General features: G+C 33.9%; 1 protein-coding gene across 1 annotated transcript; it reads left to right on the top strand.

Moving 5' to 3' along the window:
• The first annotated feature begins 2,983 nt into the window (after positions 1–2,983).
• LOC105330888 (geranylgeranyl transferase type-2 subunit alpha) lies at positions 2,984–12,760 on the top strand. The gene is made up of 12 exons (XM_034455515.2): positions 2,984–3,120; positions 4,125–4,235; positions 5,884–6,008; positions 7,285–7,472; positions 7,574–7,771; positions 7,999–8,082; positions 8,421–8,503; positions 8,855–8,953; positions 10,339–10,591; positions 11,035–11,169; positions 11,512–11,784; positions 11,897–12,760. The coding sequence occupies exons 1-12, from the start codon at positions 3,118–3,120 to the stop codon at positions 12,034–12,036; spliced, it is 1,692 nt and encodes a 563-aa protein (XP_034311406.2). The 5' UTR covers positions 2,984–3,117; the 3' UTR covers positions 12,037–12,760.
• Positions 12,761–14,386: the final 1,626 nt, after the last annotated feature.

Genomic DNA, 14,386 nt, shown 5'->3' with positions numbered 1-14,386 from the left:
AAGATGGGGAAATAGGATGGCATCATGACGATATTTGGTTTTAAAAACCATAGGAGCATCTTATCCGCTCTGCTCTTTTTGAAATATATAAGGAATAAGGAATCATTCTTTGAGTAATCTGAGGTGATAATTTCGGTCGGGGTATGATCAAATCCAATAAAGCCCGAAGGGCTTTATGATAGATTTGATCACACCCCGACCGAAATTATCATCTCATAATATTCAAATAATGATTCCTTAATACTTATATTTATATAATTTTAAGCAACCGTACGATTATATATTTAAATACTAATTAGCAAACCCCGCTGGCGCCTCGATTTGGCGTCTTTTGCATTATATAGTTATATAGTACAAAATCGATACGTAGTGTTATCACAGGCAAAGACACTGGAAAATGTAAATATATATGAATAATACACATGTCCTTGAGAGCAAAGCGGATAAGATCCCCCTGTGGTTAAACCGTACGATTGCAAATTTTTTTCTTTTAGATAAATTTTTCATCGGTACATGATACAATTTTGCAATCGCAATTTTTTTTATAATTATACTTAGTTTGAATATTTAACAACCCCGAAGAAAAATTATTGCCTCAAAATTTTGGTGGCATCGAACATCAACTTAACCAATGAATCATTTCAGTCTCAAGAAAGTGCGAATATTTATACAAATAAAATATTTTATTGGCACAAACACAATTACAATAATTGGCAAAGGCCCAATATATGAATAAACAGAAGTATTGTTTGGATTACATATCAATATGAAAGATACACATGTATAATTATATTTCACATGAGAGGAAGATAGTTCTGACATAAGCTTGTGCATTGTTTTGTTAGATGTACATAATGATTTATGCGACTTTGCACACGAGTTCACGGACTTCTATTATTTTTCTAAAACCTACCACATATGATATTTCTGAATTGAACATATTTTATTGAATAAATCAAAAGGATAAGACACAAGTTCTAAAACTTAGATAGTCCTCTCCTAGTAATGAAATTTTATAAATATTGCCATACATTGAATATATTGAAATATTGAATATATTGAATACACATAAATATACATGAATAAACAATCTACTGCATATATAATATCACCTTATAAATTCAAACATTTTTTGAAAAACGACCACATTCACTCAAAAAAATTTGTACTGTCTTGAAAATTTCAGTGTTTTGTATATTTGTCAACGAATCATCCCCCCCATAATAATAAATGTGCATCTATAATGTGTACGTAACTTAATGTCAATAGCTTATTCATTAGAGAATTCCGAGCTCTTGTATACTTTTTACAGACAAAAAACAAATGGTATGCATCTTCTGATAAGCCACACGAACAGTTTGGACTGGCTATTAAATTACAGCGGAATAAGTCAGAATTTAAAATACAGTTGTGTCTCAAACGTCTATGTGTTATGTTTAAAAATCTTGATGTTTCTGAGGCTTTACCGTATCATTGTATAAACATTTTTTGAATATTTTAATAGAGGTTGCCTCCCTTGTATTAAGACTTAGGGCATTCCATCTTCTGACAGTATCAGGAATAAATGATTTATTAAATAGTTCTAATCTAAATTTTGGAACAGAATAATCAAGAGAGTTTCTAGTTGTGTACCTTGAAACACTGCCTCTTGTATATGGTACAATGTTTTGTATGTAAGTAGGTACTAAGTTATTGTGCATTTTGTACATAGTTATTAATTTAGCTCTATTTCTTCTGTGTTCCAAAGGTTCCCAACCTGTTTCAAAATAAATTGAGTTTCTTGAAGCAAAACTTGTGAGCCCAGTTACTATTCTTGCGGCATTTAATTGAACCTTTTCCAATTTTTCTATGTCCATCTGTGTGCAACCAGCCCAAACTTCGGCAGCATATTCCAATTGTGGTCTAATAAAAGATACATACATTTGTGATAGAATATCCCTTGAAACAGAAAATTTTAGCTTTTTAAGTAACCCCAGTTTTTTGTAAGCTTTTTTAACAATGTTATCAATATGTTCTGACCAACTTAAGTTTGAAGATAACTGTATACCAAGATGTTTGTGTTCAGTAACATATTCCAACTGACAATTTTCAAAAAATAAATTAGGAAAATGATGTACATTTTTCAAATGGAAAAATACAGCTTTGGTTTTCTGTGGATTGAATTTCAACAACCATTTTTTTGACCATTCATCTAATATTCTGAGGTAATGATTAAGATTTTGTTCAATAAGATTAATATTATCTGAACATTGTTGTAAAGAGTTGTCATCAGCATATAATCTACATACAGATATCATATTTTCAGCTACATCATTTACATACAATAAAAATAATAATGGCCCAAGTACTGAGCCCTGAGGAACACCAGCTTTAACATGGCCTACGGAAGAAAAAATATTTCTATACATAACTTTTTGTGTTCTGTTGCTTAAATAACTCTCAAACCAATCCAGCATGTTTCCACTAATTCCATACATATTTAATAATGATATTTCTAATAATATATAATAATGAATCACTCCAATCGTTGTTGATTTAAATTGATTCGTTTTCCGTTAGACCATAATTAGACTACATGACAAAGAATATGGAGCTATAAAAGGTATTGAAGTTCTAAAACTGACACTACTTGAATATTTCTGACATGTTCATATCGTATCCATAAATATTAAGTTATTTGTGTTTCTGGTCGATTAAACATTAAGTATTTAATCCGCCTTCATACATAAGACAGAAAACTTACGAGAAATTCATTTTCATGAGTTCATTGCAATTCTCATTTACAAATGTCCCTCTCGTTTTCAATAACAATGTACATAAAGTACGATCCGCTGGGTGTTGAATCAAATTTATACTAGCCGATATGAAATTTCTTACTTTTCCAGGCATTGATTGAAAAGTAAAACACACCTGGTAACTTATTATAATTCATAGCCAGTCTTATTCTTACGTTATTTACAAGTTGATTTATGCTACTTTTTAATAATTTTAGTGTGTGTCTTATCAACAACTATTTATTTCCTATATCGAATAGCTTAAAGGCTAGCCTAATATCGGAGCTCTTTTGTGTTTAAGAGGCGCCAAAAAAGCAAATTCCGCTGTCAAAGAACACTCGATATGGTAAATATATTATTTTTGGGTAAAATCATTCATTTTTCAAGTATAAATGAAATAATTCATCAATTTCGATATTCAGTGTTTGAGTACCTATCACTTTATTGACTCTGTTATTAAACTACAGTGTAAATCCCATTTTATCTTAGAGGAAATTCGAACGTAGTAATAAAAAAAGGGAGGGGGGTATTTTTAATGACATGTAAATTTTTTCATGGTACACTAAGACAAACACTAACAAACGACCAATATGGTGTGATTTGAAGGATATATCATTGGTAAGCCGTTGACCATAATCTGTAAGACTTATTTTATATTCACTATATAATATTCTCTTTTGAGAAGTGGACAGGCATAGTTTTGTCCACTCAAAAGAGAATAATTCACTAAGTAAGACATGCTTCTGCTTTGGTATAGATAGATATTCCCAACGATTCTGAAGTTGCCCCTCCCCCTTTAAAAAGGATTTAAAAATCATCATTAAAGATCAATATTCTACAATTCTCAAAAGAAAGCAAATCGTGGACTTATGCCTATATGGCTTCATACAGCATGTACACTGTGGTACAGTATGTACAGTACCCAACAAGTCCAAGGAAAGATGTATAGATCTATAGAACACTATTTCAGTGGAATCTCTTACTTGGATATTCTTTATATGATGGGATTCAAAATCAATGAAGGATCTATAAATTACTGGGATTCCAGATTAAATCTGGGATTTCTGAGTGCAATTCCCCAAATTCTTAAAGAATTTTTAAAACAAAAAGATCTTAAAATTCATGCTATTTCTGGTAACATAAGATGCGGTGTCTTTTTAAAATTAAAAAAAAATTCAAACTAATTATACCTGTTTAAAGTTAAATGTATAGCTACAATACAGTCAAAGTGTATTTTCATCTCCATTTGTTCTTAGTTTCTTTACACAATGGGTAATATTTACATTCAGATTCTGTGTTCTGGGTATGTGATACAATGTGTACACTAAGTTTACTTTGTGGTATTTTCAGCATGGACGACTCAAGGTGAAGACCACTGCCCAACAGGAGGAAGCAAAGCGGAAAGAACGCGAGCAGAAACTGAAACTTTACACTGCCGCAACATCTGGGGCATTTAAAAAGGTCAGTAACAGCCTCATATATAAAATACACAATACAGGTAACTCGAGAAATCTTGAAGTCTGTGGAACCAAGGATAAACTTTGAGAGATCAAGAGTTTGAGTTTTCAAGAATTCAAAATTTTCTAAGTTGAATGACAACATTTAAAATAAGTATGACCATATATTATGATTAAGGCATTCTAGTGCTAATCTTACACATGTCACATGCTATAAATAATACTCATTCAATATTTTCAGGTAAATATGCAATTCTGAATAAAATGAAAACTTTCAGGTTTCATGATACATGTATTTATTACATGTATTCTTTAACAACATTTGATGTTGCTGTAGCAAAGACAATTTAATATACATGCAATGTATGAAACATTGATTGTTTAACTACTGAAATTTTTCTGAAAAACTGATAAAAACTGAAAAAAAACCTGAAATTTTTTTTAAAAATAGATACGATGACATTGATGCATAGGGGGCTATATAGGGAAAAATTAGGACCAAATACTTACTTCGAGCGATTAGGAACTTCCAAGTTTGAGCCATCAAGAGTAACATGTATAACCGATTAAATACAGCAGTGCTTGCTGTATTTAATCGGTCATCATTTCCTGCAATATAAAATTGTATGCCTCCTAATACCATAAATACACACACACTCAGATACATGTACAGAGTGCCATATTTGATATGATGAAATTCATTAAAATTATAATTTTCTGAACACTTTTTTACAACTATATATATTTCCCGCAAAACAAAAAATTCTTCCTTTTTCTTTTGGGGGGGGGGGGGGGGGGGGGGGGAGGGGGCGGGGGGGGGCAGTGTATGGTTAAGAAATAAAGTACGAGTTTTCGTGAATGTTGCAGAATAACCTCTGAGGTTATTCACGAAAACAAGAACTTTATTTCTATTCTAACAGCCCAGTATTTCTACAGATCGTTTCTCCTATAGAGAGATGATCTAGGTCATTTTGACGGCTGTTCCGTGTTACCCCAACGGTTTTGTTAGTAATGTTTACATGTGTATCGATCAAAGGAATCACATGCAGATGACAGACTTTTCCTTAGGACTTTAATACTCTTCACTTATTTATAAAATATCTTTGAATCACATTCCTAATATTTTAAGGGCAATTTAATACGATTATTACTACTGCACATTATATATTTTATGTAAAAACATGCAGTGAAAATGCTAGGGAGGTCCTAGGAACAGCCGCATTGATCTCTTTAAAATAAAAATTGAGGCAATACACATCGTTTTGACTGGAAGTAACACGTGAAATTGACATGGTTTTAAAACTTTTTACGGTTTGAAGTTGTACTTCCATGATCAGTGCGAGACAAATAGGTATTTCTGATCTGATAATTTACTGATGACATTCGTGGTATATTGGAGAATAATGTTCGCAGCATCTCTTTGATCTCGGCAATAACTATACTAGAATTATAAATAAATGAAGGAGGGAGGGAGCAATCTCAACATTGAACATCTTTGCTAGTGGCATGAACCTGGCATCATTTTGGTTTACAAAAGTGTAATGAATAACTGTATCTGCTGTTAATCTAACAAACTATGATACTTGGATGAAATGGATGATTATCTTTCTTTGGGAAAGTTTATTATATATGATATAAAAATATTTTTCTAGCGACTAAATGGAGAATTTGATGAGGAGGGACTGAAGCTTACAGGGGAAATTCTGTCTGTGAATCCAGACTTCTATTCACTATGGAATTACCGCAAAGAAATCTTCTTGTTCATGAAGGACAACAAGTAAGTTAACTTCTTCCTCAGGAGTTATATTAGAGAGGATGAGATTTCCAACGTGTACGGGTACGCGTATGTGAACAAGGGGAATCACCTAGATTCTTCGCGTATTATGTCATCAGTTTTTGTGACGACATGGTTTCTACATGTTCTCTAAACTTGAAGAGTGTCGTCTACACGTAACTACAAACGTGTAGCTTTTTACAACAAATAAAATCTTATTGATGAGTGATTGTATTCTTCTGATACATTATATAGATTTTTAAACTTCATTTGCATGAAAGTTGATAAGAAATTTACCATTTATTTGGAATAAACTAAATAAATTCATGTCATAAAACTGTGTCGATTTACGTACACGTTTATATCCTACAAGTTAAGAAATCTCAACTGATGAATTATAAAAACGTGTACGTGTAGTTTTTACACACGTATGCATACCCGTACACGTTATAAATTCCAACCTCTCTAATAGCAGACATTTTACACAATAATTACCTGACAGGTATGAAATGCTTTAATTATGTATGGTGCTATTATACAATTGAAAAAAATCTGTATACCATTATACAGTGTATGTATATTGTGTTACTGTTGTGTCACTGTTCAGTGTTGTGTTACTGTTGTGTTACTGTTGTCACAGAGAGTTGCCTGCCTGGAGGAATATACCAAAATCTAACAATCTCTGTAAATAATAACCAGTAAACAAGCTGACTTACAATCACTTCTTATGTAGAGTCTCATTATTATTGCTGATGTACACAAGATTATTATTTATTATATCAAGTCATGCAGAAATATCCACATTAACAATACATGTAGTTAATTTGTGGCAACTGCGGTTTTACAGTACATGTAGTTGAGTTTTTGGTGACTGCGGTTTAACAATACATGTAGTTGCATGAGTTTTTGGTGACTGCGGTTTAACAATACATGTAGTCGAGTTTTTGGTGACTGGGGTTTAACAATACATGTAGTTGAGTTTGTGGTTACTTCTGTTTAATAGTACATGTATTGTTGTTGAGTTTGTGGTGATTTCGGTTTTATAGTACATGTATTGTAGTTGAGTTTGTGGTGACAGCGGTTTAACAGTACATGTAGTTGAGTTTATGGTGGCTGCGATTTAACAGTACATGTAGTTGAGTTTATGGTGACTGCGATATAACAGTACATGTAGTTGAGTTTGTGGTGACTGCAGTTTAACAGTACATGTAGTTGAGTTTGTGTTGACTGTGGTTTAACAATACATGTAGTTGAGTTTGTGATGACTGCGGTGTTACAGGGAGACAGAGTTTGTACAGAAGCTGATGCAGGATGAGCTCGGATTCCTCGAGTCTTGTCTCAAGGTCAACCCAAAGTCGTATGGCGCCTGGCACCACCGCAGCTTCATCCTGGAGAACATGCCACTTCCCGACTGGGAGCGAGAACTCCAGCTCTGTAACACTTTTTTGGAGTATGACGAGAGAAACTGTGAGTTATTGTACTCCTTCATATCCACTAGATGTATTAAAAACTTTATGTATTAGCAATATTTCAGTGCTTAAGTTTTACTTTCCTGGTTTTATTTATAGTTCACTGTTGGGATTATCGACGATTTGTCGTCCTAACCTCGGATGTAGATTTAGAACAGGAGCTTGCGTACACAACAGAGAAAATACAGACCAACTTTTCCAATTATTCATCGTGGCATTACCGCAGTAAACTACTTCCTGTTATCTTCCCTGACCCCACCCACCCTGTCAGAGTGCAGGAGGACATCTTGTTACAGGGTAAGCTGGCCTACCTTAATTCAACAAAAAGATTCTGATTATTGATAAGTCCACTGCAATGATGATTTTACATTTGATTCAACCACTAAGGATGTCAAAATGTAAATCAAAATAAAACTCAGAAGAAGAGTTCAAAAACGTATGAAAACAAGAATTTTAAAAAGTCATTGTTATTTGAACAGGATTGTGCTGATGAACTTTGCTGGGCTTTTTTTTTTTTATCACAGAACATGAAACAGTACAGAATGCCATATTCACTGATCCTGATGACCAGAGCGCTTGGTTCTACCACAGGTGGCTGCTGGGAAGGGGTAAGGTTGATAAGGGGGGTAGAGTTTGTTGTGGAGGGGTAATACTGAAGGGGAGGGGTTAGACTGCCGGAGATGAGTAAGGTTTCTTTAATATTGCTGGGAAAAGATAAAACTGATGGGGAGGGGTAAAACTTGGAGGGGTAACGCTGTTTGGGGAAGGCTTTTTCTTCTTTCAAAATTTAATAATATAATTCAAAAGATAACTCTTTCATCTGATGCGGAATGATTCGTTTCAGATGTTTATTTTAAGGATCTCACACTGGCATATAATGCCAAAATTGAATCTTCAAGTTAATTTCTGCTAATTTGGTATTGAGTCTTCTATTGAACTTTTGCAGGGAGGAAAAAACTGCAGATAAGTTGTGTTCATGCATCGCGTAAAACCAACCAGATTCTAGTTCTACTCACCAACTACATACAGGTAAACTCTCAGAATGGCTCACACCTTTATTCATGAAATGGGTGAAAAGACATATACATTGTGTGCTTAGGTATATTTACCTTAAAAGTAAATTAATACATGTTCACAGTGCCAGAAACTTTAACTCTCTGATTGTCAAAATTATTCTTCATTCAACTGACACATGATTCATTACAACAATTTTGTGTGTGTGTGTTTTTAGTAAAGTTTCTGATAAATGAGATTATATAAGATCCTAGATAACAAACCTGGCTGTTCTTATTTAATTACCTGAGGTCTTGCAGAGGTATACCATGAAACCAAATATTGTTGACAATTGTTTTAATATTGAATTATTGGCTCCGTTACTAGGTAAATCATGGTCATCAGTTGTCAGTGAACATCAACAGTAGCCCAGTCACAGGGGAATGGAGGAATGTCACCGGTACCAATAGCTACAGTATTATATGGGTAAGTGCAGCAATACATGTACTTACCAATAGTTACAGTATTTTATTGACAAGTGTAGAAATACATACCAATAGCTACATTTTATATGGGTAATTGTAGCAATAGCTACAGTATTATATGGGAAGTGTTGCAATACAAACCAATAGCTACAGTATTATATGGGGAAGTGTTGCAATACAAACCAATAGCTACAGTATTATATGGGTAAGTGTTGCAATACAAACCAATAGCCACAGTATTATATTGGTAAGTGTAGCAGTACAAACAAATACCTACAGTATTATATGGGTAAGTGTTGCAATACAAACCAATTGCTACAATATTATATGGGTAAGTGTTGCAATACAAACCAATAGCTACAGTATTATATGGGTAAGTGTTGCAATACAAACCAATAGCTACATTTTATATGGGTAATTGTAGCAATAGCTACAGTATTATATGGGAAGTGTTGCAATACAAACCAATAGCTACAGTATTATATGGGAAGTGTTGCAATACAAACCAATTGCTACAGTATTATATGGGTAAGTGTTGCAATACAAACCAATAGCTACAGTATTATATGGGTAAGTGTTGCAATACAAACCAATAGCCACAGTATTATATTGGTAAGTGTAGCAGTACAAACAAATACCTACAGTATTATATGGGTAAGTGTTGCAATACAAACCAATTGCTACAGTATTATATGGGTAAGTGTTGCAATACAAACCAATAGCTACAGTATTATATGGGTAAGTGTTGCAATGGCTACAGTATTATATGGGTAAGTGTTGCAATGGCTACAGTATTATATGGGTAAGTGTTGCAATTGCTACAGTATTATATGGGTAAGTGTAGCAATACAAACCAATAGCTACAGTATTATATGGGTAAGTGTTGCAATGGCTACAGTATTATATGGGTGAGTATAACAGTACAAGCCAATAACTCTCATTTCAGCATTGTGTTGATGCTAAAAGGTATTTTTTGATACATGTAGATAGGTTTTATAAGGGAAAGAAAATGCTCTGTATCATGTATGTGTACATAAAGAAACCAGATAATGATATATGTGGACTATATATGAGGTGTTGATATCTGTAGACCCTGACATTCATTGATATCCATAGATCCTGACACACTTTGATATCTGTAGATCCTGGCACACACTAATATCTGTAGATTCTGACACACACTAATATCTGTAGATTCTGACACACACTAATATCTGTAGATTCTGACACACACTGATAAGTTGATATTTGTAAATCCTAACATGTTGATATCTGATACACATTCATTTTTGTAAATCCTGGCATGTTGATATCAGACACTTTTTCATATCTGTAGATCCTGACACACTTTGATATCTGTAGATACCGATATGTTGTTATTTGTAGATCCTGACAGTGAAGGATGGTTTTCCTGGGGGTGAGGATTTGTCTATAGGGGTGACCCTTCTCACTGAGTCTGACTGCACCCAGTTCTCTCAGGGCCTACAGCTTGCCGAAGGTCAGGACGAAGCGTGGACCATGGCGAGTTACAAGGCAGGGACTCGGTTCAGCATCGAGCTGAGTGCGGCAGCCAGTTCAACCATGGAGAAAGAACTGGAGGCGATCCAAGAACTTCACTCAGTGGAGCCAGAAAATAAATGTAGGTCAATGTACAGATATCAGGTCTGAAGACATGCATTCCTTTTGATTGATTAATTTATTGGTGAATCCGAAACAAACCTTTGTTTGATAAGTACTGGTATGTGGTCATTTAAGGATTACAAATTTTCTTGATATATTTTCATATATGTACTGTAAATTCCTGATTATACGCGAGGAATTAATATCCGTGTAAAATCATGAGAAGCACGTCTCGCAGATTTTAAAATCTTGCTTTTAATTTTCGGGCAGATGTAAACTATTTGAAATTATGAAAAAAATTTGGCGTTCACGATTTTATATTCTCCCGATTAGATGCAAAACTGTTAAATTGCAGAATTAAGTACTCGTGTAAAATAAGGAATCTACAGAACACTGTGCCTGTGAACTTAATTAATGGTACCTCCTTGTGCGTATTATTCACCAGTGATTGCTTCTATATAGGGGTACTGCTGACCCTGCTCTACTTAATGAAGGCCATTGACCCAGTTCATGAGAAGTACCAGGATGACATCACTGAGGCGATAGAGAAGCTGACTGCGGTGGACTCCAAGAGAAAAGCCTTCTATCGGGATCTCAGTAAGTTCCATATGCCACTATGCTTTTGATGTTTCAGTGTTTGTAATGTTTATGCTTCATATATTGTGAAGTTTTAGCAAGTTTCATATACTGCTATGCTTTTGATGTACCAGTATTTGTAATGTTTATGCTTCATATATCGTGAAGTCTTGTTTTTTTATTCATTTGTAATGTTATGTTTCAAATACTGTGAAGTATTGCTCAATTTGTTTAATGCATCTATAAGTGAAATTGTGACATATACCCAGTAATGTTTTAGTTGAATGTGATACGACACTATGGTCAACCTTGTACTGGTTTAGAGTTGATTTGTTTTTCTCACAACGTTAGTTGGTTTTACAGAGAGTAAGTTCATGATGGAGAAGATTCTTGATGTACAGGATGTAAACACCCGTGACATGACCTTGAGTGGCCTTGACCTGACCTCTCTGTGTCACACTGAGTGGATGGTGCTGGTTCAGGAGCTTGATGTGTCACAGAACCACCTGACCTCCCTCAAACCCCTCGGTAACCTGCCTTGTCTCGTAGTCCTTATTGCCAATAACAATGACATCGACTCAGTGGAGGGTCTTCAACATTGTAAACAGCTCAAAAAGCTTCATCTTCAGAAAAATGGTGGGTATCGATTAATATTACAGTCAAATAAAAAATTTTTAAAATTTTATTATTTCAGTCTCCTGCTTAATATCTATTTAAATGTATGATTCATCAGTTTTTTCCCTTACAGCTTTACGAACAGTGCAAGCCTTCAGTACCCTCTCCTCTCTCCCATTAGAGGATGTGAATGTATCGGGGAATCCGTTGTGCAATATTGAGAACTACACTGAGGCCCTGAAGGCGATTCTTCCAACCCTTGCCCCAAGCTGAGGGCAATATTTCTTGCTTTTGCCCCGAGCTGAGGGCGAATCTGTCACAGCTGTTGGTGTCAAAGATTTGGTGCTCCTCTTGGTTTAACTGAGCAAGACTGGTGACAATGTGATATATTGCCTATTTATGGACCAATAGATTTTATAATGTTATAAAATTACATTTTATGTAGTCATTTCGTTTCACACATTATGTTATACCACAGTCCCTATTAAACTGGCCAATATTTTACTATTAGTAACTTAATTAACTTCTACAGACTGCAAAAGCATATGTATTTGTATAGTAAATTCATTTTTCTGTTGCTAATTGATATATAGCATGTGTTTATGCGTTCTAGTATCTAGTATGCCCACTTGGTTGACTGATAGTATGTAAATGTACAATCGTGTATCTGTAATTTCTTGGTTATGTGATATTTTATATACAATGCTACATGTACTGTATACAGGATTATTTTCGCCCGTGTTAATTTCGCCTTCCTTTACTTGCAAACGGTTTCACCCCGTCTTTAATTCGCCTATATAAAATTGTGATAAAAGAGAGACAATTTGAGACATTGGAATTCAGTCAGTCTTGATTAAGCCCGCTGACAACGAGGGCAAAAGGGGCGAAAATAAAACAGGGTCGAATATTTCCCTGTATACAGTATGTAAACGAGGCCAGATGTTTCTTGCTAGTGCAATATATAGATAGGAATAAACACAATTATTGATGACTCAAAGTTTTCTCTTATTTGCTTTTTAAACTAAAGTATGATAGCAATATTGAATATGCAATAATTTTGGAAAAGATGCAACATAGTCCGAAATTTTTTTTAAACAAAAGAAGCATGATCATTGCATAATTTAATATCTGAGTTGTTTTGTCTATAGTCAAAGCACTTGAAACCCTGGTTTGCATTTCTTCAGTAGTTGTCTGATGTATGCTTAAGTCTTATTATCTTGGTATAGAAATAATCAAAACAAAGTTTTCAAAACATAGAAAATTTCACGTTGAATTTCCCTGCATTACCATGATTTCAAAAATCAACAGCTTGGTCAAAAGTTTGGTGCATATAACAAAGCTGAACTACGTTTATTCCCTATAATTTCAGGCCCAAAGTGGGGGTGTGTATTAAACACCACTGCGCATTATAAATGGCAAAATACAATAATTAGAATTTCAAGCAGTTCTTCTTCCTGATTGAGAACAGACAGTCGTGTGTATCTCCCTTGGTTTAAATATATCAGACTTGTTCTTATCAAGGAATCAACCATTTCATGTACTGTTTGCATAAAAATTAGAAATTTAAAGAAATCTGTTAAAATAATATTGCTTTTTATTATTTATAAATACATTAAAACATGTAATCAAGCAATCTAATCAAATTCCTACAAACTAATGAGTTAAAGATTGACAATAAATAGCATTCTCAGTAATCATTTTAAACACACAGCATACACATTCAGTAAAAACTTGATTGTAGTACATGCATTTACTTCATGCTGACATTTTGACATAAAGCACTTAAAATATGCCTATAAATTGGAGCATGCCATTTAAATAAGTACATAATCACCCGCTTTATTAAAAAAATAAAACAATCGGTCTCAAAGATTTCCTTAAGTACCTAAATTGTGTCGTCATATATTGATAAAGAATTAACCTCCACAGTAAGGGAGGCTGGGGATTTTAGTTTAAATAAGAATAAAATTTCATAGGAAAGGGAAATAAATTATTTTATGACAAAAATTAATTTGAAAACACAATTTTAATATGATGATTCAATCATTCCTGTAACTTCCTACAAATACAATATCTATTGAAGCAGTAATAAAGACATGTAGCATCCTCTTACACCGAATGTAAATGTACATGAAATAAATACTAAATATGACTTTGTGATAACAAACAACACACAGCATACACTGCTTAACTCCTTCAGGGTTTGGCCACTCAACCTCTCAACTCTGTAAGCATCCAGTCACTGAATACATGATACAGCAGCCTCAATTACATGGTCCCCCAATCAACATCCCTGGAGGACCGTGACATAGATTGGAATGTTCCTTGGAGGATATCACATTACATAAACTGGGTCAACAATTAATACATGATATCTTCTGATGCGATCATATCTTATGCAATATCAGTACAATGTATCTTGCCATTTGATGTACTTACAGTAAAATCAAAGGGTAACAATTAGAGTTAATGTTTCCCATTTTCCATTCATTCGTCAAGAATAATTAGCCAGAAAAAGGTTTGCAACAATAAATAATTAGTTTTATCACAATTGAATTGTTTTTACATTAATCAAGGAAGATTTAAGATCCCGATTAAGTTTCCGCCATTTGTACGAAAAGAT

The sequence above is a fragment of the Magallana gigas genome, chromosome 7 (genome assembly GCF_963853765.1).
Source record: "Magallana gigas chromosome 7, xbMagGiga1.1, whole genome shotgun sequence".
Taxonomy (NCBI): domain Eukaryota; kingdom Metazoa; phylum Mollusca; class Bivalvia; order Ostreida; family Ostreidae; genus Magallana; species Magallana gigas.
The sequence above is the reverse complement of the archived record's forward strand: the minus strand, read 5'-3'. Positions and strand labels throughout refer to the sequence as shown.